At 39.6% G+C, this 25,941-nt stretch overlaps 2 protein-coding genes across 5 annotated transcripts; both read left to right on the top strand.

The window, feature by feature from the left end:
• Positions 1-259: 259 nt before the first annotated feature.
• Positions 260-2,668, top strand: LOC146521456 (programmed cell death 1 ligand 1-like). Its single transcript, XM_085155399.1, has 2 exons — positions 260-721; positions 1,434-2,668. The coding sequence occupies exons 1-2, from the start codon at positions 661-663 to the stop codon at positions 1,799-1,801; spliced, it is 429 nt and encodes a 142-aa protein (XP_085011525.1). The 5' UTR covers positions 260-660; the 3' UTR covers positions 1,802-2,668.
• A 5,846-nt stretch (positions 2,669-8,514) lies between these two features.
• Positions 8,515-24,443, top strand: LOC146521455 (protein NLRC3-like). 4 transcript variants are annotated; one of them, XM_085154937.1, is made up of 12 exons: positions 8,698-8,807; positions 8,892-8,993; positions 9,350-9,472; positions 9,568-9,681; positions 11,387-11,465; positions 11,629-11,833; positions 11,981-13,781; positions 18,266-18,439; positions 18,715-18,888; positions 19,157-19,330; positions 21,834-21,880; positions 22,032-24,443. In XM_085154937.1, the coding sequence occupies exons 1-12, from the start codon at positions 8,719-8,721 to the stop codon at positions 22,559-22,561; spliced, it is 3,612 nt and encodes a 1,203-aa protein (XP_085011063.1). In that variant the 5' UTR covers positions 8,698-8,718; the 3' UTR covers positions 22,562-24,443. The 4 variants fall into 4 exon arrangements, with proteins under 4 accessions (XP_085011060.1, XP_085011061.1, XP_085011062.1 ...); XM_085154934.1 differs by lacking the exon at positions 9,350-9,472 and having other exon boundaries at positions 8,515-8,807; positions 22,032-24,441; XM_085154935.1 differs by lacking the exons at positions 9,350-9,472; positions 9,568-9,681 and having other exon boundaries at positions 8,516-8,807; positions 22,032-24,438.
• Positions 24,444-25,941: the final 1,498 nt, after the last annotated feature.

Here is a 25,941-nt window from a genome sequence, read left to right as displayed (position 1 = left end):
CCTCCTCTCTCTTTGGCTGTTCCATCACATGTTGTACCATCTTTAAATATCTTTTTGTTTTTGTCTGTTATTGACCCAATGAAATATAACTGTCAAACATTCACATTAGGCTGTTTGGTATATAGAACACTTTAACCTCAGACACTTTTTGAAGAAATCTTTGTGTGGATTTTTTTCCATCCTGATCGTCAGAAGAGTGTTTGAGAGTGTCAGAGATCCTTCAGAACAACAGTAAGTGTTTAAAATTACGTCTTTCAGTCTTTTAGGTAATCTGACAGGTTGACTGAAGTCTGTAAGCTTCAGTCGATTAACACAAACATAAAAAAAAAAATCACCTCAACCAAGTGTAAATGTACTCAGTTACTCTCCTCTACTCTGATTACAGTCATGTCTGTTTTCTCTGTGTCTGTTTCTGCTTTCTTTGTCTCTCACTATAAATATGTCTGTTTTGTTCTGTGGAGATCATTCAAGAACTGAACCTGTTCTGCTCTTTAATGATGACGCACTTTCTGATCTTCCTGCTGTCCAGCCTATCCTTAAATTTAATCTCATGTAGTCAGATTTTAAAGTCACGTTCTATTATTCTGTCACAGGAGATACCAAAGGTTCAGATTTTATGAAAATCAACGTGTCGGATCAGCAGACCTGGACAACACGGAAATGTCTGCTGTAACTGCATCGGCTTTGCTGTTTGTTGGTGTCTTCATGTTTGTCTCTGCAGGTGAGATTTATAAGGATGTTTTTATTAAGAGAAATAAACAGTGTCTGTGTTGTTTAAATGTTACTTCTCAAATGTTTATTTTCATATTTCATATTCAGTTTGTTTATGTCTTTGAGGGCATCACGATGTTGTTTGTGTGAACATAAGTGCTTGGTCTGCAATTTGAACCACAGAGACAAAGAACTGTAATGTGTGTGTCAGTGTGATGTGTTGTAGTTCCAATTGTCAGTATACAGCTACAAATCTTTTTGGTTACAGTATAAATTTAAGCTATGATACAGCAGCTGCCTGCATAATAACAATCCTATTTTTTGTAGATATTGTCATAATATTCAGATGTGCTGATGGGTGGAGGTGGGGTTACAGTTGCACTGTAATGCATTGGCAGCATTTGCCCTCGTGGTGACAATCACAATGAACACTTCATATTTTCTCCCTCTTTTATTTCCACCTACCTCCACCTCTGGAGGCCCGGCAACTCCACCTTATTGCCTCTGGATAACTCAGTATCATAGGCACACTCAATGCCATTAACTGATCCCATGTGTAAAAGACAAAGCCTCCCAATAAAGTCATTAATAATTAGGATTCTTGATTAGTGAAAGTCACTCAGCATAGCAATAAGGTAACCACAAAAGATCAATAATACAATACATTAAAATAATACAAATAATTCAATAACCTCTCTGCTCTGAATTGTTTCCTCTTTCAGAGCTAAAAACTATGACAGCTGAGTCTGGACAGGACGTCACACTGACATGTAGAGCTCCGAATGACAACATCATAGTTACAGAGTGGAGCAGAGCCGATCTGGAGATGGAACATGTCCTCTTGTACCGAGATGAACAGTTTGATCCAGAAGAGCAGCATCCATCTTTTAAGAACCGGGTGGATCTGCAGGACAGACAGATGAAGGATGGAGACGTGTCTCTGATTCTGAAGAATGTGACGATTAATGACACTGGAACATACGAATGTCGCGTCATCAATGGAAGACCAAACCGTGGACGGGTTGCCCTTTTGAAGAACGAACCCATTTGCATCCTTTACCTGAGTGTTGTTGATCCTCCAGGTGAGTGAGTAGAGTTGAGTGTGTGTGTGATCAGAGGTGAAGCTGCTTCCTGGTTGTTGATGTTTGTTTCTAAAGATGTTGTTGATGAGACTTTGTAGAAAGCAGCTGGTCTGAGTGATGTGATCAGAGTGCAGTAGATAATGTCTGACAGCAGTTTGAAGAGGAAATGGATTCTGTTCTGTTCTTCACTCATCACCTACCTGACAGCTGACACCTCACACCTGTTTCTCACCTGCAGGTCAGACAGGAGGACACACAGAGGATGGATCTTTTGGACTGATAGTTAGTCTGTCTGCTTGTATCTGTCTTGCTGCTCTGGTTCTAGGTTTCTATAGCTACAGGAAACATAAACAACAAAAAGTGGGTATGGTAAAATGATATCAGCAGGAGATATTCTCGGAAAATGTAAAAAACAAAAAAGAAAAGAAAATTCCTGTCAAAGTAAATACTGTGTTGTTTGTTTACTTTTAACCAACATCATTTGGCATAAAACTAAAAGCTTTACAAATCAAGAAATTATTAAAATTCAGTAATCAAAATAGTCAGTATTCTAAATTCAATCGAAGAAAAGAAAAATCCAAAAGAGTGATGGTGATTTTCCAGCAGATGTCTTCACTTTCTCTCATTCTGCTGCATCCAGTTAGATGTGTTCAAAGATGCTGGTATGTTTGAAGAATAAAAAACACAATTTTATCGTTAAACCAAACAACATCAGATTAATTTTTGTTTGTTTTTGAACATAGCAGACAGAGATCTCCCCGTGACTCCTCTCATAACCTTCAGCAGAGCAGCTAGAATCCCTGCATTCTCTGCAGTTTTTGTTGTTGTTGTTTCCGCTTCTGAAAGCGCTTCAGTTGAATTTCAGTTGAATTTCAGTTGAAGAAGATCAAGATGTTGGAGAAGTTCTGATGATCACTGTCATCAACATATCAATATATCAAACCTTCAGCAACAGCCAGTCAGACAAAGTGATTGGTTGTCACTGGCTGGTAGGGCTGGAGGGAAAAGGTGTTTTTTTTTTCAACCCTACTGTCTCCAAAAGAAAACTCACTAGGCTATTAGACCCTGGAGCTGGACCATAAACAGTCACTATGAGACCTCAATAACAGAGTCAACAACAATTGTTTCTAAAATATGTGGCCCATTGCACATGGTCAGTATTGCCCACATGCAAAAGACCCAAAACATTTTCGGACTTAAATTCATGAGACTATAATCAGTGTATTGGTTGATATTGTTTATGTCTGGAGGTGTTTTTACCAGAAGTGACCACAGTATGACAGGTAACAGCTGTGGCGTCACCTGGCATTTAAAAACCGTGTTGTTTTGTTATGTTATGTTATGTTATGTTATGTTATGTTTTGTTATGTTATGTTATGTTATGTTATGTTTTGTTATGTTATGTTATGTTATGTTATGTTATGTTATGTTATGTTATGTTATGTTTTGTTATGTTATGTTATGTTATGTTATGTTATGTTATGTTATGTTATGTTATGTTATGTTTTGTTATGTTATGTTATGTTATGTTATGTTATGTTATGTTATGTTATGTTATGTTATGATATGATATGATATGATATGTTATGTTATGTTATGTTATGTTATGTTATGTTATGTTATGTTTTGTTATGTTATGTTGCTGGCCACTTTATTAGGAACACCTGTTAAAAACGTTGAACTCTCCTTTTTCTTTAAGTGTAAAACACACATTTCAGTGCAAGTAAAACATCTTCATGTTCTCAGTCCCAAATAAAGTAAAATAACATTTTCAAGGATAAAAGACAAGCAGGAAAACACCAGCTTATTGCAGGCACACCTTTTGGTTATTCATCAAAAGAATTCACAAAATCAATTAGTCGTGTCTGTCTGGAGGTCTTTTTTAAGCTCAGTTTTCAGCACCAAGGACATAGAGCAGCACCCTGAATTTCAGCACCACTAAGTCCACAGACTGGGGAGATGACTCAGAGGTTTCTACACACAGGAAACAGCCTCCAGCAGCAGCACAGATAGCAACACACACGGCTACTCACAAGCTTTAAAACAAAGTTAAAACCCGCTAAGATTTCTTCATAACCAAATTGAACTCAGTTATTATTAACGATGATGTTCCACTCTCCTGCTGCTCAACCTGTTGTACCTAAAGGCTAAATCAGACAAACAAGAAGGGAAGAGGTATGGACAAGCCTGCACAGACTCTGGTAAGTCACAAGACTTGGGGTGCATTTTTCTGGGGGTGGACATAGTAAGCAACGATCCAACCATCTTGATCTCAGGGTGGGAATTGTGTTGGATTTACTCACTCACACCCTGGTGGCTGAAATCAGTGTTTAAATGCAAGATCATATAAATGACAAGTGCAGTGCATTATTAGTATTATTTTTATCATTATTATCCATACATACATCTTCTTCAGGTTATCTGGGTCCGGGTCGTGGGGGCAGCAGCCTAAGCAGAGAAGCTCAGAACTCTCTCTCCTTGTTTAACTGACAGCACTTTAAAGTCTGAAGGACGTCTTGTTTTGCTGAATCCTGCTCTTGATGGGACAAATTGTGCATGTGCAGTTTGGGAAATAAAAAATATGGTATTGTGCCATTTTAATCCTTCGACATTTGTTTGATTTTATTTCTCATTTCTCACGTCTATGTAACAGATTCAAAAGGGAGAAGATTCGGTATAATCAGCTGCAATAAAAGCTCAGTAATGGAAGTATCGGAAAGTGGGGTATCCACACAAACCTCTGAATCTCAGCTAAAAGTGCATTTAAACCATTTGTACAACCACCAAACACAGCGAAAACAACAAACAGTTAAAAGTGCTGTTGTTGTTCCATTAAATGCCCATAGACAAACACAAAGAGCTTTGTTAACACAGAGTCATGGCCAACCAAGGAAGTAATACATTTTCTAAAAGCTGAGACCAAACCAAGTTTATTCTCTTGGCTCAAATGATTAAAAAGAGGTATCAGTCATGCAAATCGGCAAGTAGAAGCTGAAACAAACATATTAGGCATGTAAATAAAGTAAAATTATTTCTGCTGTTCAATACCTAAGACATTTCAACAGATGGTGCTAAAATGTCCCAAATGGCAAAATGCCTGCCTTCATTAAAAGTGATGTCAATTTCCACTGTTTCACTTCAGCAGCATCAATATTTGCACAGACAATGTTCATATGTTGATTCCTGGATTTCTGGACTTAAATGTGAAGCGAATCATATTTTCAAAGTCGTTATAAACAAAATAAACAAAACCAAAAATAAATTAGATGAGGAAAAAATCAAGATACTCAAATGTCCCAGCCTCAGTAACTTTGACACAATAAAATCTGCTGTAATATTTACACCTCTGATGAACTCTCACCAGTGTTAACTTTATTTTGATACCAAGATTGTTTACACAAAGTTTGTAATTGCAGAGAAATACTCATTTTGGACATGTGACTTTCAAGCAGGAAGCTCAGAAAGTCCCTTCGTGCTTAACATGTTTTAAAGTCAGCCTGAGCAGTCAGACGGCATATTTGTAAATCAGTACATGAAGGTGTGGCACTCTCACAGTGTTCAGGTGTTATGTTATGCCTCCTTCCAGGGAGCAACTCAACTGTGTGTCCGTGTCCGTGTCCAGGTGTGGAGTGGAGCTTGTTGTTCGTGTGTGTTTGAAGAAATTGTAAGTTTGCTTTGGTTCCTTCTTTAACACTTTGACTGTTTTTCTGCTCTGTGATGTTTGGACCTGATGTTCCGCTATTATATCAAGACAAACTTTAGATCACTCTTGTGTTTGAAGACAAATGCACATGAGTATAGATTATTGATTGGCTGGAATCAAACAGTTTGATGAACATTCATTCATGTGACAGTTTCAGCTGCTGCTTACAAATCTAATAACATGGAGAATTTGGTCCCACACTGATGGGCACTGACGAGGAAGATGCTTGCCTTCTAAATCATATGACCACTACTATTTACAGTAAAACTGATGCGATCAGTTTAGCTGCAGGGCAGGTGTGACACAACTAAGCCTCATTGTTCAGGAGTGAGTCAGTGTGAGAGAGTAAATGATGCATGTTAAGAGATATATTCTAAAACACTTCCTCAGCAGAGGATCAGAGAGGAGAAACACACAGATTTTCTTGCTAGCAAGGGCAGCCTCCTGAGCTCACACACCAAGAGTGAGGCTCCAAGATTCGCAAATGAGAAACTGCCCTGGTCTTTATTTATACTTCAGTGGGTGCTTGTGGTGTGTGTGTGTGTGTGTGTGTCAGAGTGTGACCCCATAAACGACTTCCCTTGACCTGCTGGTCTGGAAAGTCCAACAGTTCATTTATATGTAAAAAAAGGCACTTAGACTAAAACAGATATAACTACGTTAATCCTACCGTAAAACAATAAAACAAGGTACAACCTTTCCCATGCTCCTAGGATGTGGGGGTGAACGCCAGAACACCCTGGAATGTTACAGACCTCCTAGGATGAGACATTCTTTCAACATGCCACCAACTATATACTTCTAAACACAAGTGATTACATGCAGTATTCTACCATATGCAAACTTATATCATTAAAAGATTATACTGACTACTAAGTACAATTTTCCATTAACAATGCATTTGTTCATTAGGGCAGAGTTTTGAGAAGCTGCAGTTAAAATAAAGAAGATTTGTTTTCATTAAACTGACATTTTTTGTGCTTCAGCTGGAGACACTTTTGTTTTGAAAGTGTTTGGAGTATTTGCTGTTTCTGAAACATGAGCTGGAGTAAATATGATCAGGAATGCTTCTATCCTCCCTTGTCTCTTATTTACATCCTCTGTTTATGAAAATCTCCCTCCTCTCCTTCCTGCCCCTTTTTCCTTCAGAAGTAAGGCGCTGATTTGTTCAAGATAGCAGCTCATTTCTTTTTAAATACAACATACAGCAAATTTGGTCATCAACCAAGCACAATGTGTAACTTCTACCTCGTGGTACTTTATGTAGCAGTGATATCTGCAGTAAGCAGGACTGAGCCTAACGGGGGCATGGGGTGTTCTTGACTATATTTATTTCAAGTGTTTAGTTACATTATTTTTAGGGCTGCCAAAGTTAATGCATTAACACAGATTAATCCTTCATCATGATTAATGCAATTAAAATTTAAAATGCAATTAACCCATCTGGAGCACAAAATGGACAACCTTTGGACAAACTGCAGAAATGTGGTGACATTTCAGGGATTTTGAGTCATTCTGTGCTCCAAATGGACTAATTGCATTTAAATTTTCGGTTCAGTTTGGTTGCTCACAGGCGGAAAGAGCTTTCCTTATAAAACGCTGCTGTTGGGTCTGCGTTTCCACAGGCCCCGCTAGCTTAGAAACTTATTCTCGTTAACGACAGAAACAAGATGAACATCCTTTACTTGCTAGCAAGGCAAGGCTGGTGGGAACCCAAGCTCTTTGAGCTGAACGCTCCTCACTTGTCTCCTAACCAACTTAATCTAAGTAGCCTTCCTCACAGCCTTTTATTTCCATGACACAGTTTACACAACAGTTACAGTACACACAAGCACCTCCCACTGTAACCCCCCCCTATGCTTACAAAAGACGAGGCACTGTGTGTGCACTTGTAAGAACGTGCGTGTATGTGTATGCATGTTTGAGAACGTGTGTGTGTGTGTGTCTGTGTGAGTATGAGAATGTGTTTGGGTGTGCGTTTGTGTGACCTCCTGCTCACCAAAAGTGTAATAAAAGCAGGAAGCTTACCACACAAGAAACAGAACTTTCAGATAGGATGTGCCTATAAAACACTTCAGCCTCCCCACCAACAGAGTGGCTGGAGAGGTGGTCAGAGACAAAGGAATGTCTTTGATCCTATAGTTTGAACTATGACTTACAAATTTAAGTAACGCAATGACAATATTTAACAATTTGACTCCAACAGGTACTTTTAACATTTCTTCCAGCAGTAAATATAAACAACGATAGTATTCAGGAAGAAAAATTATTACATATATGTTTTTATTATAACTCTGGTTTTACATGGCCACATTTTACACAACTACAAAACTGGTATATAGTTTACAGTCCACACTTTTTCCGTCAAATTTTCCGTCTGTCGCTCACATCTCCAATGGTTGTCATTAGCGTGTCTTTGCTAGCTTCGCTAGCTACAACACCAGTGTCGGCACATGAGGACGCTGTAATAGCTTGTCAATGGTGTTGATTAGCTGTGGATATACAAATGTGAATTACAGTCACCAGTCACTTACTAACTCACACTACAAAATAGCATAAAATGAATTGTTATGTATTTATTTTAATTTCAATTCAGGTTGGATTTTTTGTTGTTGTGGTGTGCAACGCAGATTTTCTGTGCGCGTACACCGTGTCAGCAGTGCGCAATTGTGCAGGTGCACAGCTTAGAGGGAACATCGCTGCTTGGCGTTCCCAGCACACCCTCACTACACTACACTGATCAACATATTCACTTTATATTCACTATGCCTTACAAAAACTTGGATACAGCATACGAAAAGCTTGAATCTTTGCCTTTTGCACCCTAACTGTGAAACTCAAAAAAATTATTTTATTTGTTATGTATCATGCACCCAGCTCATGCTCAGTTTTTAATCTGATTTAGTGGTGAGTTCAGATAGAATAAGCATACTAGGTGATGTTAACATCCATGCAGATGCTAGAAATGACAGCCTAAACACTGCAATTAATTTATTATTCTGCTAAAATGAGCAAGCCCACCACTTTAATTTAACTATGAGTTTTACACCTGATGCCTTCCTTACACTAAATCCTAAGGTGAGTTTCCAAACATATTAAATGAGTACTACACAGTGGAGTCACCTGATCTTGACAGTTGATGTGCACATGAATGATGTATGTTTCCTCTGCAGGTGAAGATAGAAAGTGTGTGTGAGCTGATGTGGATGTGAATTCAGCAGCATGGATCAGTGTGAGGACAGAGAGGAGAGAGTACCTCCCTCTGAAACTGCTCTGTGTGGGGAACATGAGAGCCAGACCAAAGCTCAGAGGTGAGATGACCACCTTTAACTGTCCATGACTTTTCTCCATGTCACAGCTCAGCACTCACATCGCTGCTCCATCATTATCCACAGGAACCAACCTGGACCTCCACCCAGCTGTGTGTCCTTAAAGAGTGACCAGTCTAATGAACGTTTCATTACTTTTAAAGACCAGCAGGCGTCTGCTGCAGAGAGGTGAGTTATTAGTGACATGAACTCCTTGATGTCAGTTTGGTGTCTGATTTGATGTTGTTTCCTGGTCTCTAAACTGCATCTCAAAGCAGGTCACTGAGTGAGGAATTGCTTTATTCTATAAAAATGTCCAGCATGTACTCTTGCTGCTCATTGGACCATCAATAGTCCTGCACAGTGTAAATTGCTGTGTTTACCTCTGGGTGGCCCTCTGTTATTACACTACCATCACTAGTTTAGAGTTTCCGTCTGCTCATGCTCAGCCTGCAAATCAGTTTCTCTTTGGCATGATGAAGGTATTCTAAGTCTTCATCAGCTTCTGTGGCTGCAAATGAAAAACAGTTTTTCTTCACTCACAGGCTCAATGGGAGACCATCTGGACCTGGACCTGAACCTGAATCTGGACCGGCACCCAGCTGTATGAACACCACGTTGAATCATGTCATTAACAGATTTCAACAAAAACAGTCATCAAGAAAGATGTAACTTAAAGTCACTATTATAATGTCTAAAATTCTGTCAGCATTTTATTTTATGTGATGAATCCTTGATTAAAGATTTGTGCTTTAATTGTCAGGATCCTTCAGAAACTCAAAACTGAACCTGGACCCAGTTGTGTGTCTTTAGGGAGTGACCGGTCTATAAGTCAACCCATGAATTTTAAACTCCAGCAGGAATCGTCTACAGAGAGGTGAGCTGTTAGTAACATGAACTCTTTGAGAACAGATTTAACTGCTTGATCTTGTTGGATATAAACTTCAGTGCAACCATGTCATTCCCTCAATCCCGTTTAAACTGTCTCTTAAAAACAAGCCTTTGGTTTCTAAGCTCCTGAAAATCCACTTCAGCAAACAGGAAATAAAGCTCGTGCTTATGTTTTCTTCCATCAGTCATGTTGTGCTGTATGTTGTAGGACGTTAGAGGAGGTAACACTAACTTTGCTGCAATGATTTTACTTTACTCATAAAACTAAAAGCATCAAAATGACTCGAACACTGGTTATTATTTTAACTTTTAAAAACTAAAGTCAATCTCCACTTTTTGCCGTGTTTTGGAAAATCCATCAAATAAAAATCAAACTATAATCTGCTAAAAAAAAAGGAAAAGCTAAAGAGAAAGTTTCCTCTCTTTGTTTGTGCCTTTTGAAGATCAGTTCATCTTCTGCTCACTGAACTGTTAACAGAAAGAGAAATTTGAAGTTTTTTGTTGTAAATGTTTGGAGACTTCCAGCATCCATCTGTCCACACAGGCTGTGCTGTTTGACTTGCTGAGTTACGTTAGCTGGTGGCTGCTGCAGAGTCCACTGCAGATAAACAGCTTAAAGTTAGACAAACTTTTAAGGTGGGCAGGAAACTGAGAAAGCTCTAGTGTATGATGGCCCAGCTGTCAAAGGCAGCATGTGGTAGTAATGACAACCTCTGTAAAGCTGCTTGGTGTATGTGAGCTTTAGTTAAAAGCATTTGGAGATTTTAATGTTGTGCATTCAGATCAGAGTCATGTTCAGTTGTTGACCATTGTAACTCTAAATGAGGCTAGCCAGCAGCTAATGTAGCTCATGCTCAGTGTTGTTGTTTGAGTCTCTAACTGTGCAGCTCTGCTTTTGCAGCCTGTGGGGTTTGTGGTACTTGAAGGGTTCAGTTGTACTGATTGTGTTTTGGTTTGTGTGCCAGTTATGATTTGTAGTTGGAGTTGTTAGCTGTAGTCATTTTGAGGCCTATTCCTGCTACAACTGCAGCTCCACATTATTCAGTGTGACACTGCTGCATCCTTTAGGCTCATATACAATCAGCTGCAAATTTATGACCAGGAGGAAATGAGGGTGTGGATAAGGCATTCACAAGCATTGGTCTGACACTGGCAATTTTTTCTAATCTTTACGAAGAAAGACTGAACTAGAGTTGGTTGAAATTCAGATGCTAGATCATGTTCAGATTTCTATCAGACTGCTATAGGTTGGTTGGGAGTTCTCCAACGTGTAAGATGATACAGCTTAAAATATGATTACAATCAAACAAAAGGATTTAAAATTCAGTGTTATCCAAAACAAACTTGAAGACATTTAAGGAACAAAGGAATAAAGTTTTTTCAAGACTAAACAGAACATACTGTCATTAATCGTGATATGAATGGTAGGACACTTGAATCTGATTTGTATATTTGATTCTCTGTTCATCATTTTATTATCTGAAAGAGAAACTCATACAAGTACAAATGCAAATAAGGCCCATTGCAGAAATGACTATGCCCACATCTTTCACCCACAAATTCCAACAACCAACAGATGATCTAATTCATGTCAAGATGTGTGTGGTTTTTGTTTTGTTTTTTTGTTTGTTTGTTTGTTTTTATGGTGAAGGCTTTTTTTTGTGGATTAAATCTTCATGGCTCCTCCACAGAGTGGACCAGGAGAGCTCAGAGGTTCCCAGTGGTCAGTCTGCCCAGCAGCATCAAACACACCTGGACTCCATATTTATGGTGTGTACATGTACACCAACTACCTTTACATCTACTCTGTTCACAGTCATCTCCATGCTGCTCTTTGTAGACCAGTGAATTTTTCAGTGTGTCCAACACAGATTTGATGTGTGGCTCCATGATTTCAGTCCGATTGGGTCATTCATAAAGTATTCTGTTGCAGCTGCTGGAGGAAAACATCATCACTTTTGTGAGGAACGAGCTGCAGAAGATCCAGAAGGTTCTGAGTCCAGATGACCCAGAATGCTTAGAGAGTCAGAGGGAGGAAGATGAACAGAGGAGGAGCAGCAGCGAGGCATTTGTGAAGATCACAGTGGACTTCCTGAGGAGAATGAAGCAGGAGGAGCTGGCTGACCATCTGCAGAGAAGTAAAAGGATTTCTCTAAAGATTTAAGCAGCTGTCTATAACATTAACATTAACTAAAATTTCAAGAGATGAACCAACATGTATTTAAAAACACCACGTTCTGATATGGACTATGTAAAAGATGAACTGATATTTTTTCTTTATTCAGAAAGCCTTGCTGAAGTTTGTCATTGTAAACTCAAATCTACTCTGAAGAAGAAGTTCCAGTGTGTGTTTGAGGGGATCGCTAAAGCAGGAAACCCAACCCTTCTGAATCAGATCTACACAGAGCTCTACATCACAGAGGGAGTGACTGCAGAGGTCAATGATGAACATGAGGTCAGACAGATTGAAACAGTATCCAGGAAACCAGACAGACCAGAAACAACAATCAGACAAGAAGACATCTTTAAAGCTTCACCTGGAAAAGATGAACCAATGAGAACAGTGCTGACAAAGGGAGTGTCTGGCATTGGGAAAACAGTCTTAACACAGAAATACACCTTGGACTGGGCTGAAGAAAAAGACAACCAGGACATCCAGTTCATATTTCCATTCACCTTCAGAGAACTGAATGTGCTGAAAGAGGTAAAGTTCAGCCTGGTGGAACTTGTTCATCACTTCTTTACTGAAACCAAAGAAGCAGGAATTTGCAGCTTTGAAGACTTCCAGGTTGTTTTCATCTTTGATGGTCTGGATGAGTGTCGACTTCCTCTGGACTTCCACAAAACTACAATCCTAACTGACCCTAGGAAGTCCACCTCAGTGGATGTGCTGCTGACAAATCTCATCAGGGGGAAACTGCTTCCCTCTGCTCATCTCTGGATAACCACACGACCTGCAGCAGCCAATCAGATCCCTCCTGAATGTGTTGGCATGGTGACAGAGGTCAGAGGGTTCACTGACACACAGAAGGAGGAGTACTTCAGGAAGAGATTCAGAGATGAGGAGCAGGCCAGCAGGATCATCTCCCACATCAAGACATCACGAAGCCTCCATATCATGTGCCACATCCCAGTCTTCTGCTGGATCACTGCTACAGTTCTGGAGGATGTGCTGAAAACCAGAAAGGAAGGACAGCTGCCCAAGACCCTGACTGACATGTACATCCACTTCCTGGTGGTTCAGGCCAAAGTGAAGAAGGTCAAGTATGATGGAAGAGCTGAGACAGATCCACACTGGAGTCAAGAGAGCAAGAACACAATTGAGTCTCTGGGGAAACTGGCTTTTGATCAGCTGCAGAAAGGAAACCTGATCTTCTATGAATCAGACCTGACAGAGTGTGGCATCGATATCACAGCAGCCTCAGTGTACTCAGGAGTGTTCACACAGACCTTTAAAGAGGAGAGAGGACTGTACCAGGACAAGGTGTTCTGCTTCATCCATCTGAGTGTTCAGGAGTTTCTAGCTGCTCTTCATGTCCATCTGACCTTCATCAACTCTGGACTAAATCTGCTGGAAGAACAAACAACCTCCAAGAAGTCTGATTTATTTGGAAAAAAGAGAAATTTAAGATCTTTCTACCGAAATGCTGTGGACAAGGCCTTACAGAGCCCATATGGACAGCTGGACTTGTTCCTCCGCTTCCTCCTGGGTCTTTGTCTTAAGTCCAATCAGACTCTCCTACGGGGCCTGCTGACAAAGACAAGAAGTAACTCACGGACCAATCGGAAAACACTTCAGTACATCAAGACGAAGCTCAGCGAGAAACTGAGTTTAGATAAGAGCATCAATCTGTTCCACTGTTTGAATGAACTGAATGATCGTTCTATAGTAGAGGAGATCCAACAGTCCCTGAGTTCAGGAAGTCTCTCCACAGATGAACTGTCTCCTGCTCAGTGGTCAGCTCTGGTCTTCATCTTACTGTCATCAGAGAAAGATCTGGATGTGTTTGACCTGAAGAAATACTCTGCTTCAGAGGACGCTCTTCTGAGGCTGCTGCCAGTGATCAAAGCCTCCAACAAAGCTCTGTGAGTCATGTGTTTTGCTTTTTTTCCCTTCATCCCTTAAATTCTGTTTTGCGTCATTAAACGAATTGTAATATTAGACAAACATAACTCAAGTGAATACAAAATGCATTTTTTAAATTATGATGGCTTTTATTTCCTAAAAAAATATATTAAACCTTGTTGGCCCTATATGCAAAAAGTAATCCAACATGCACTCTAGAAAACTGGCAATGGTGCTTTCACATTACTGTGGAGGAATTTTGAATCAATCTTTTTCACAGAGTTTTTTTTTTTTTCATTTAGCCATTAATTGTTTAAGGACACATTCAAAGAAAAAGTGAAGTAAGTGACAGAAGTGAATGAAAGGAAAATGCTGTAGGGGACATCAGACACATGAGAGTTTTCGGAAAACAAAACAGAATTTTACCTCAGAATTAAAAAAAACATTTTTAAGCTTCAGTTTTACGTAAGTATACCAAAAAATGAATGAAATGACAAATAATTGACCATTTCTGCTTAATCACCTCCTACACCCTGGAGGTCAGTGAGGAGAATTTGGACACTCTCCAAGATTATATCAGCCGATGCTTCAAAAAGAAAGTTATGAAGAAGGGTGAATGATGAAGAAATCTGTCGAGTCTTTAACTGAGAATGAAAAAATGAATGAAGAAAATGAAAAAAGAAAATTAAAAGAGACTGTCATAGATATCCAGCCCATAGTATGCGAGAAAACCTTGTGTTTTCATGTATCCGCACACCTTAGGACAACAGTTAAAAACTTTATTAAGACTCATCTGAAGCTTCCAAAAGACACTGTGGAGAACATCAGCTTTGATCGAGCCCATTGTCTAGAACCAGGAAAACTGGTGGCTGGAGACCATGTCCTATTGGAGTGAAATACTGTTAATACCGCGGAAGCACTAGCTGGTAGTCGGGCCGTACGCGTGTCTTAATGCAGTTGAACATAATCCACACAGTCCGCTTGTGGTCGAAAAACAAACAGGCAAACATTTATTTCCACAGTGATCCACAAATACAGTGGTCCGTTTGAATGCTCATGTACACTACAAACACGGTAAGAAACTGTTTTTCTCCACAGCTAGTTAAAGCCCCCGTTGCTCCACACTGTCCGTCGCAAACGCTCCCCCCGTGCACAGTTACCGTGTCTTAAAGGAACAGTATGTAAAAATTAAATAAGGCAAGAAAAAATACAATTTAACTGTAAATCTTGCACTAAACAAATTATAAAGTAAAAACTAAAATTCCCCATTATCTTACACTTATCCTTATCCAAAATGATTCAAATTATTAACAAATATACACTAAGAGATGATTATACCTTTATCCTATACAACTGTAATTTCAAACAGGAACAGATTATAAGTCATGGCAGGGAGCTGAAGGAAATGATTTTAGCATGAGGTGGTGCAGCGGGCTCAAGGGCCAGTACCAGGGAAGCTGGGATCCAGGTGGAGGCAATCAGGCTAATTAACTCCTTTCTGCTTTTAGTGATGCCGGGAATTGGGCTGTTGGGAATTGGGCTGTTGAATATGGATAGTGGGTTCAGTGGAAAACTGATCAGTCATGGAAAATGTCAGTGCTGAACTGGAAATATTGTGTTCAAGTTAAATAAACTGAAACGAAAGAGTCACCTGATCATTAATCATTCACAGACAAACACACACAAGCCACTGTTTTATCGAAATTTAAAATAATTGTTCTCATATGTGGATATCAGGCCCTTGTAGAGCAAAATTAGGTAAAAAGATCATTCATTGTTTTTACATTCATCAGGTCCCAATCAGCCCAAATAGTAAAGAAAACCTAAAAATGCATGCCATGAAGAGTTTGGGTCTTATTAAGTTAACCAGCTTAAAAAAACTACCACTGATGTAGATTGCCTAATATGAAGAGAAAGATTATTCCAAAGCTTTGGGGCCACAATAGAGAATGTTTGGTCTCTTCTAGGGCTACGTTCGAACTGCAGGTCTTAATACTCAATTCCGATTTTTTGATCAAATCCGATTTTTTGTCTGCTTGTTCACACTCCAAATAAAATGTGACAGCAAATGCGCTGCTGTGTGAACCCTCAAAGAAGACGTCATACACATTGTGCTCTGTTTAGATCCAGACCAAACAGTATTATTTGACTGATGGCCGTTAATATAAAGACTTGTTTCAGACTTTACATTTCACAATTTTGCTTTAAGTAAAAGAGTTATTTACATATGGTCTAATAATTATTTTTATTCCTGATTTACAGAGGAGCGATGCTTCAAGGGATAGTTGCAGTTTTCTGTCAGAATCTGCAGATTATACAGTACAAATAAAATGTTCACATTTCTCCAACATTGTCTTCCCAACACTTTTACTAACATCTACACTTGATGGCCAGGAAGCGTTTGCGATGTCTTTGCGCTGATAATTGGCGTCTGTCTTGTGTCAATGACGTAAAAGACGGATTTAATGCTATTCTATTCTAAAACATCAGATATGTATCGGATTCAGTACCACATACGAAAGTGACCCAGATCGGATTTGAAAATATCTGATTTGTGCTGTTCACACTGTCATACCGTGATGGGATATGGGTCGGAGAGGGTCAAAAAAGTTGGATTTGATGTTTGATCGTAGCCTAAAATTCAGCCATGATTTAGTAACTGAAAGCAATAGCTGCTCAGCTGACCGGAGTGAAGATCAGACACAAATACAGGCTCCAGACCAATTAAGGATTTAAAAACCAGTAAAAGGATTTCAAAATAGACTCTAAATTCAACTGGAAGCCAGTTTAAGGTGGTCAGAACCAGAATAATATGCTCAAATTTTCTTTTACCAGTTAAAAACCATGTTGCAGCATTCTGCTCCAGTTGCAGGCATGACAGAGTGTTCTGGCACTCATTTAAATGGGAGTTTCAGTAGTCCAAGTGTGAGGTTATAAAAGCAGGGATGAGAGTTTCCAAGTCACGCCTGGAAAGAAATGGCTTAACCTTTGACATATGTGTCTGTGAAGGTTCTCAGTGATCCAGGTCATCATAGTCTAAGGCTACATCCACACTAATGCATTTTTGTTTGAAAATGCATCGTTTTCTCTCTGTTTTGACCTCCTGTCCACACTGAGATGCAGCGTTTTGAAAACGTTTTCGAAAACGAATACATTTGAAGACAGTGCGTTTGCATCACAGTGTGGACAGTGAAAATGGAGACTTTCAAAAACGACGACGGATTTTAGCAATGTGATGTAGTCTTGTGACCAATTAAACAAAAATAGCGGAGGGCATTATACAGCAGTTATTTTTTTTTTTGCTCTCAATTTTGACAGCTCATTTAAAGATTAATATCAGTCTGTACATTCTCCAGATAGCTTTTCTTCAAATTATTTAACTCTTACTCGCTTTTGCACCTTTGTACTTTTGTGTTACTCGCAGCAACAACTTAACCTCATTGTTAGTCCATTTAAAAAAACATTTTGCCGCGACGTTTCAACGAGCCTCAAAGTAAATGAACCGCTGACAGAAATGAGGCAGACTGAATCTTCTTGCACTTCACGCATGCGCAGTACTGGAATGTAAGCATTTTCAGCCGTTTCAATGTGGGCCCACAACTCTGTGAAAACGACTGAAAATGCTAGTGTGGATGCAGTGCGTTTTCAGACGAAAACACCTTTTTCAAATCTATCCGGGACAGTGTGGACGTAGCCTAAGGAGTCTAAGAAAAGCGTCTTTCCAATGTGTGAAAATTAGTGTAGGTCATCCGTTTTCACACCTTTGCTCGTGTGATTAGTTAGAAGATCATTAGACTTTGACAGATGTCCAAATCTGTCCACAGGACAACTGTTAGTCATGTACTGCACAAATATGGTGTATATGGAAGAATGGCAAGAGGAAAGCCATTGTTGACAGAAAGACATGAAAGGTCATTTTTGCAGTTTGCCAGGAACCATGTGGGGGACACAGCAAACATGTGAAAGAACAAGATGCTCTGCTCAGGCGAGACCAAAGTTGAACTTTGGGCCTAAATGCACACCATCCCCACTGTGAAACTCTGGGACTGTGAAATTTCTCTTTCAAGTAAATTGCTAAATTTCTAATGTGTAAAATTAGATAATCCCAATTCTAGCTGCCTCTGAAACAACAATGAATATGGCTAAATATACTATTTTTTTCACTGAACTATTGGTACATTTTGCATCCAGTCTTTTTGCTTTCTTCATTTTTCAAGACTGGGTTTTCTCTCAGAGAGAAGCTGTGAATATTTACAATTTTATAAAAAAGCACAGCAAATTATGGTCACCATTGGCCATCCATTGGTGTAGTTTAGTATTTTTAGTATTTTTCACAAATTCTAAATTATATTAAATTAACAAATTTCTGTTGTATTTAAAATAAAGCAGCAATAATTCAAGCCGGTCCTGAAATAATAGTAACTATTATCAAATCTAGTAAGTCATCATTGCACCATCAATACACTTTAATTTCAGTGTTTTTGTTTATGCGTTCATTTTTCAGACTGAGTGCCTGTAACCTGTCAGAGACAAGCTGTGAAGCTCTGTCCTCAGTCCTCAGCTCCCAGTCGTCTAGTTTGAGAGAGCTGGATGCAAACAACAACAACCTGCAGGATTCAGGAGTGAAGCTTCTTTCTGTTGGACTACAGAGTCCACAGTCTACACTGGAAACTTTGAGGTCAAATTAAGGACTGTTTATTTTTTTATCAAATGAAATTATTTACAGTAAAAAATAAATCATAGCTACTAATGATCAGTTTCATAATTTGTATTTTAGTATTTGTCTTTATTTATCAATCACATTAAATTTGCACAGTTCTGATGTGTTTGAAATAAGGAAATAACAATTCAAGCTAGATATGAAACTTATTATTATTATAAAATTCCCAACTTCAGTACTCTATCAATTCACTTTAAACCCATTTTTTTTGCTCTTTTGCTCTTTATTTCTAGACTGACTGGCTGTAACCTCACAAAGAAAAGCTGTGAAAGTCTGTCTTCAATTCTTAGCTCCCAGCCCTGCAGTCTAAGAGTGCTGGATCTGAGTGATAACAACCTGCATGACTCAGGAGTAGAGATTCTGTCTGCTGGAGTGAGAAGTCCATACTGTAAACTAGAAACTCTCAGGTCAGGATTAAATCGCTCCTACTCAGTATCATTTAGCATGTGTATTACATTACTGAATGAATTACTAATGCTTATAGAATTGTCAGATATTTTAGTTTCCCTTGGCTGGATTATTAGATTCTGAACTGTCTGTAAAGCTTCACCAAGCCAAGCAAAAACAGCAGTGTGCTCCAGCAGATGTAACATCATTTTGGTGCAAGCTGTCACGTGACAGGACATTCTGGACATTATGATTCCTTCAAAGATGGATTGTTTTGTGTGTCTGCAGTCTGTCAGGCTGCCTGATCACAGAGGAAGGCTGTACTTCTCTGGCCACAGCTCTGAGCTCCAACCCCTCCTATCTGAGAGAGCTGGACCTGAGCTACAATCATCCAGGAAACTCGGGAATGAAGCTATTGTCGGCTGGACGGAAGAATCCAGGCTGGAGACTGGACGTTCTCAGGTATGGAGAGAATGTCTGATAGAGGCAGAAGAGCTGGAAGCATTTCCTGTGTCCTTCACTCTTTTTTGTTTTCAAATGGATGTGACATGAATAATAACACTGAAGAAATATTTTCAGGAACAGAAACACTAATCTATCTGAATGATTAAGATATTAATGTAGGGGAGTTTCCAAGGAGATGTTTTTCACCAGCATGCATGTTTATGTGCATGTGCTTCGAGATTTCTGGTAGTTAGAATGACTCAGGGGTGTTGATTCATTTAAACTAACATAGTCATCCTGCTGCAACCAGGTTTCTGTAAGGCAGTAAATCGATTTGTCGATCAATTAAGTCATGTACTAACAGAGACTTGGAGGAGAGAGACCTAATATTTAATAATCCACATTTCACTGTTTTACTCTTTGGTTCAGATGTGGATACTGTATTGCTCTTTCTTTGTAATTGTTTATGTTTAAGTTGTTTGTTGCTGGTTTTTAGTTTGTTTTTTGTGTTTTGGGAGCTGACTCAGTCTCAATGGAGATGGGTCTTTGGGGGCATAACAGGAGGAGAGAAGCTGCAGAGAGGTGTGTAAGACTGCAACTCTGTTTCCTGGTCCCAACTCTGGATAGTCATATTTTGGGGGGGTTAATAAATTTGTCCATATTTCTAGAAATGAGAGCTGCTCCATCCAAAGTGGGATGGATGCCGTCTCTCCTAACAAGACCAGGTTTCCTCCAGAAGGTTTGCCAATTATCTATGAAGCCCACATCGTTTCTGGGACACCACTCAGACAGCCAGCAATTTAAGGAGAACATGCGGCTAAACATGTCACTCCTGGTCTGATTGGGGAGAGGACCAGAGAAAACTACAGAGTCCGACATTGTTTTGGCAAAATTGCACACCGATTCAATATTGATTTTAGTGACCTCCGATTGGGTGTCATTACTGCCGATGTGAATTATGATTTTACTGAATTTACGTTTACCCTTAGCCAGCAGTTTTAAATTTCCTTCAATGTCGCCTGCTCTGGCCCCTGGAAGACAATTGACTATGGTTGCCGGTGTCTCTAGCTTCACATGTAGGAGAACAGAATCACCAATTACCAGGGTTTGACCCCCGGCGGGTGTGTCGCCGAGTGGGGAAAAACGGTTAGACACATGAACAGGTTGGTGGTGTACCTGGGGCTTCTGTTTAGGACTATGCTTCCTCCTCACCGTCACCCAGCCGCCCTCTTTCCCCAGCTGCTTGGGGTCTGCCGGGAAACAGCTAGCGGGGCCTATGCTATCTTCGGCTGCACCAGCTACAGGGGCCTGGCTAGCTATAGGTGAATGAAGGGTGCAGGGTGAAGGGTAAAACATATTTTAAAGGAAATTGAAATTCCCCATTATTTCATGTTTATCCATACCCATAGTAAATAACAAAACAATTCTTAACCAGTGTTGGGAAGATCAATTTCAATTCAATTTTATTTATATAGTGCCAGGTTACTTTTAAAATGTATTCCACTACAGATTAAGGGATACATGCCCCAAAATGTGTTTTGTAGCGTATATTGTTATGTTACTCAATGAGAGTAATGTATTATAAATACTTTGTATTATTTAATATAATATCATGCTTTTTACTACTACGTGAATGTACTATTACTGTGTGATTTATTAATATTACTGAAGGTTACTCACCATACCACCACCAACTAGATTTTTAAATCTTAATATAAAATGAGTAACAGTAGGGCGGACATTAGGTAAGGCTGCTTTTAGCAGTGATCTCGTATAAGAAAACTATTCCGTGCGTATATAAAACAGGTCTGTGGCTACAAACCATAGTAAAGGGACCTCTGTCTAATATGTCGGGTTTTGTGTTGGACTCGTAGCTTTACTTTGTTGTCTGGGTCAACTTTGCTAGTGAGAGACAGAGAGAGGCGTTGAAAGGCTGCTCCAATGGAACTTATTGTTTCAGAGGAAAACACGAACACAGTGTACAGTCAAGTCTTAATAGCTTACTTACAACTGGGCTCCTCAGGCACTCTTCTTGGCTCCAGTGGTTATTATTATATTCACATGCTTCTTACATGCTATGCCTCTAAAACTCTGCCTATTGCCTTAATAATAATTTTGAATAATAATTAAAAAAATATATTTCTTCACATCATTATGTGGGCCGCAAGTAGAGGTGACATGGGCCGCAAGATTGAGACACAGGCATTAGAGGCTCTTAATGTGTGTTTTGTTTGGGTTTCCACCGGCGGCGCGGATAGCCTAACATATGAAAAAGGAAAAGACTGCTGTGTAATCCATTTATTTCAACAAAGTAACTGTATTCTGAATACCACCTTTTTAAATGGTAACTATAACGGAATATAGATACTCATATTTTGTATTTTAAATACGTCACGCCAGTACATATATTCTGTTATGTTGAACCTTTATCAGTGTCGAACAGTATGTGTATGAGAGCCATGAACACCATGTGTTCATGCTGAAAGAGACTGTGCTGGTCTGATCCCCCTCCACCTTTCAGGGTGGAGCCTGCTGGAGTCCAATGGTTGAAACCAGGTCTGAGGAAGTGTAAGTGTGTTTTTAATGTGATTCATGAAAACAAAGCAGCACACATATAAACATCTTCAAACTGTCGCATCACTCATTCACCAAAGTGTCAATCAATGAACAGTTGATGGATCAATAACTGCAGCTGGATTGTGTTTGTTCTCTCCATCAGATTCCTGTCAACTCACAATCGACACAAACACAGTACACACAAACCTCAAACTGTCTGACAACAACAGGAAGGTGACACATGCTGAGGAGGTTCAGTCATATCCTGATCATCCAGACAGATTTGATGTTTATGAACAGCTGCTGTGTAGAGATGGTCTGACTGGTCGCTGTTACTGGGAGGTTGAGTGGACAGGAGACGTTGAGATATCAGTGAGTTCCAGGAAAATCAGAAGGAAAGGAGACAGTACTGACTGTTTGTTTGGATGGAATGATCAGTCCTGGTGTCTCATCTGCTCTGATGATAGTCCTTGTTCTGTCAGGCACAATAAGACAGAAAAATCCTCCTCTTCCTCCTACTCTGTCTCTAACAGAGTAGCGGTGTTTGTGGACTGTCCTGCTGGCACTCTGTCCTTCTACAGATTCTTCTCTGACACTCTGATCCACCTCCACACCTTCAACACCACATTCACTGAAACTCTCTATCCTGGGTTTTGGTTCAGGTCTCCTGGTTCGTCAGTGTGTCTGTGCTGAGTTGAGTGTAAAGAAAGTCCTCCTGTTGGAGAAACACTCTGACTGTTGAGTAGAAAAGAACGTGCTCCTGTGAGTAGCCAACATGTCGTGGAGTGGGTGGGAGGTATTATCCAACATTGTCTTTATCTTGGACAACATCCGCCTCTCAGACAGCACCCTAAGGGAGTCCAGCTCCATCCCCACAACATTACTGGCCTCAACCTGTTGCCCCAGCATGCAACAGCATAGAGGGTAGTACTGGCCACAACAGAGATACAACAAGATAAGTGTTTGAGCAGTTATGATATCAGGGACAATCTAGACATGTGTGACAATACTGAACATGTCACATGACACACCTTAGACGTCATGTGATCCAATCTCACTTTGCACTTTCATTCATGACTTCAACATGTTGAAATGAGCTTTGAAGAAACATTGAGTGAAGTAAAGTTTTCATCACAGGATTCATGTGAGCACCAGATTAACTTTACAAAGAATCAGTGGATTTATCTTCTGTTTTAGATCAACTTTTGTCACTTAGAGCCATCTTAAGTCAATTTTTTCCACTTCTCACTCACTAAAATCTCATATGATTTCAGATCCCTGCTATCCCCCACCTGCCCTGTAGGTGGCCTCAATGTGTCCCCACTGTAAAAAAATAAACAAAAAACAACAACAACAAACAGAATGAAATGACCTGAAATCACTTCAATCTGATGTTTAATGAAAACAGTTCAAAGTTAGCAGATCAAATGTTCAAATCAGAAATTTCTCTAAGTGTTGAAAAGTTATTTTTTGATGCTAGCAACATGTTTCAAATATTGGACTTAGGGCTAACAAAAGGCTGCATCCTCATTGGCCGACCTGCCCATGAACCCTTAATATAACCCAGACACTACCATATGCATGTTTGGATATTAACCCACATAGCAGACAGGTCTGGCCTGGATCTGGTGTCAAGCCGGCACTGCTGGCTGACCTCTGGCATGGTAAGTGGTATGTCATCCAGATATGGGCAGGCCTGGTGTAGATGGCACCGTTTATGTGATGGCATGTCACATCTGGCCCGATTGTGGTTTGGTGTACGTGGCCCAGGCTCATAGAAAACAGGTCTGGTCCAGATCCGGCATCAAGCTGGCATTTCTGACTGTCTGGTGTCATGGCAGGGTGTATGTCAACCAGATGTGGGCCAGGTCTGCCAATGATGGCACTATTTATGTTCCTATTTTCCTATTTTAGTTAGAAGACCCAAATGCCATGTTGCAATACTACTTCACTTTTTTGAGAAGATATTTATTACCAGATATAAACCAGAGTGGATCCCCTCACAGCTCGAGGTGTATCGTTGGTGTTTTGTGTATTTGATAGTGACAGCCAGCTGTTTGGCAGCCAGCTCTAGGAAGAATCCTTCCAGACTTCTTCTATTCACAGATGATGGCAACCGCTGTGCTCTCTGGGTCCTTCAGGGCTGCAGAAATTTTTCTTTACTCTTCCCCAGATTTTTTCCTAGATACAATTCTGTCTCTATATATACTGGAATTCCTTGGACTTCATGGCTTGGTTTGTGCTCTGGCATGCACAGTCAACTATGGGACATTATCAAATCATAATTTATACAAAATCATCGCCAATCAAATGAATTTTTCACAGGTGGACTCTAATCAATTTGGGAAATATCTGAGAGATGATCGTTAGATGCACCAAAACAGGATACATGTGAGCTCAATATTTTGTGCCACAATAAAGGCTGTACATACTCACCTGTGAACAATTAAATGAATGAATTTTGTAATAAGGCTGTAACATGACAATATGTGAAACAAGTGAAGTGCCATGAATACTTTCTGGATGCTCTGTGTGGTTTTGTTTATTGTTTTATCACTTTTAAAAAGTTTAACCTGACATCTATAATAATTTTAAAGTAAAAGAATGTACAGAATACAATTGTCAGCAAAATTTAGTCTGTGATCAACAAATATTTAAATATTGTGAGACTAACAAGAAAAATACATGTACAGCAAATATATTAAATATCTGTTTATCATTTCCTCAACCTGCATTTTATGGTTATCTCTGTGTTGCAGCGCCACTCTGTGGAATGATGGTGAACTTCAGTTAAAGCTTTCTTTAAATCTCAGAGGTTGATGTTGGACTGCAACAGGAAATTAAATCATCAATAAAATATGTGCATGTGTTTAAACTCAGACTTTTCCGATTGTCTAATCATATTTAACTCAGAGTTTTGTTTTTGTTTTGTTTTTTCAGTCACCATCAGCTCACAGTGAAGCAGATCAAAAGTAGATGCAAGCACCAACATGTGTGTTTGTCCCGCAAAATAAAAAAGCAAAACACACACACACAAACCACACTTTATTTATATTTATTTCATAAGCCAACGAAGGATTTTCAGAAGTTGAAGATTTTGTGTTACAAATCAGTTCTGTTATAGGATGGCAGTCCTAACAAACTCCAAGGTGATGTAGGACAGTGGGCACAGGGCATAGTTAAAGGTCTTAGGAGTCCAGCACATGGAGAGGTGGAGGTTTTGTTTCAGGCACCAACTGAATGAGCAGACACTTCCCTTACTTGTGTAGGCCACCAAAACACTCCCTGTAGAGATTACATGACTGAAACTTGGGTGAAATATAATCCTGGCATTGTGTGTGCAGTGAATTACTTGAGAGTTGACTGTGGAAGGAACATATACACTGTTAGCAAGGTCTCTTGTAGGCTCACAGTCATCTTGCTGGGCTTCACAGACCATTAAATTGGTCTCCCTGTTTACAGAGACCGGAGGTTGGTAGGATGACCTACTGGAAGCACCTATAAGGTGAAAAATTTTAGAGCATCTGGCCTCATTTAGAGGTGCCGAGCTCTTTATTATAAATTAAAATGCTTAAATACATATTAGTACATAAATGTGTGCTTGTGTCCCATACTGTTGTATGCATGTCTAACATCTCATTTTAAACTAGAAGAACTGCTGCTGCTCCCATCCTCAGGCAGTTCTCCCCTCATCAGTCTCCACCTTTGCTGCTGTATTTTGCTGTAATGCTCACATTTAGAGGCGATCAAGTCAGACAAAGCAGAGTGCTGCATTGCCCAATAAGGAGATGCATCACAGCTACTAATTTAAACAGGGTGTTTCACATTGTATTATTATTTATTTCAGTATACTAGCAAAATAGTTTTGGGATAGTCCACATACCATGGAGAGGCCAACTTTGAGTGGGTTTAGAGACTGATGAACTTCTTACAAAGTTCACCAAACAGTGAAAAGTGTATAAGGTTGTTTAGACAAGAAGGATGTCAGTGTCTAACATGTCTTAATAACACCTTTTTCTGAACTCTTTTTTGTTTAAAATGTGTTTTAAAAAAACAAAACCATTTGATCTGTA

Source organism: Neolamprologus multifasciatus, chromosome 3 (assembly GCF_963576455.1).
Source record: "Neolamprologus multifasciatus chromosome 3, fNeoMul1.2, whole genome shotgun sequence".
NCBI classification, from domain to species: Eukaryota; Metazoa; Chordata; class Actinopteri; order Cichliformes; family Cichlidae; genus Neolamprologus; species Neolamprologus multifasciatus.
This window is presented reverse-complemented; position numbering and strand designations above follow the sequence as displayed.

Excerpts from the sequence above, each read along its gene's own strand:
- LOC146521456 (XM_085155399.1), top strand. The coding sequence starts at position 661 with ATGTCTGCTGTAACTGCATCGGCTTTGCTGTTTGTTGGTGTCTTCATG. Across the intron at positions 722-1,433 it reads CTTCATGTTTGTCTCTGCAG|AGCTAAAAACTATGACAGCT; the intron begins GTGAGATTTATA and ends TTCCTCTTTCAG.
- LOC146521455 (XM_085154937.1), top strand. The coding sequence starts at position 8,719 with ATGGATCAGTGTGAGGACAGAGAGGAGAGAGTACCTCCCTCTGAAACT. Across the intron at positions 8,808-8,891 it reads AGCCAGACCAAAGCTCAGAG|GAACCAACCTGGACCTCCAC; the intron begins GTGAGATGACCA and ends CATTATCCACAG. Across the intron at positions 11,466-11,628 it reads ACCTGGACTCCATATTTATG|CTGCTGGAGGAAAACATCAT; the intron begins GTGTGTACATGT and ends ATTCTGTTGCAG.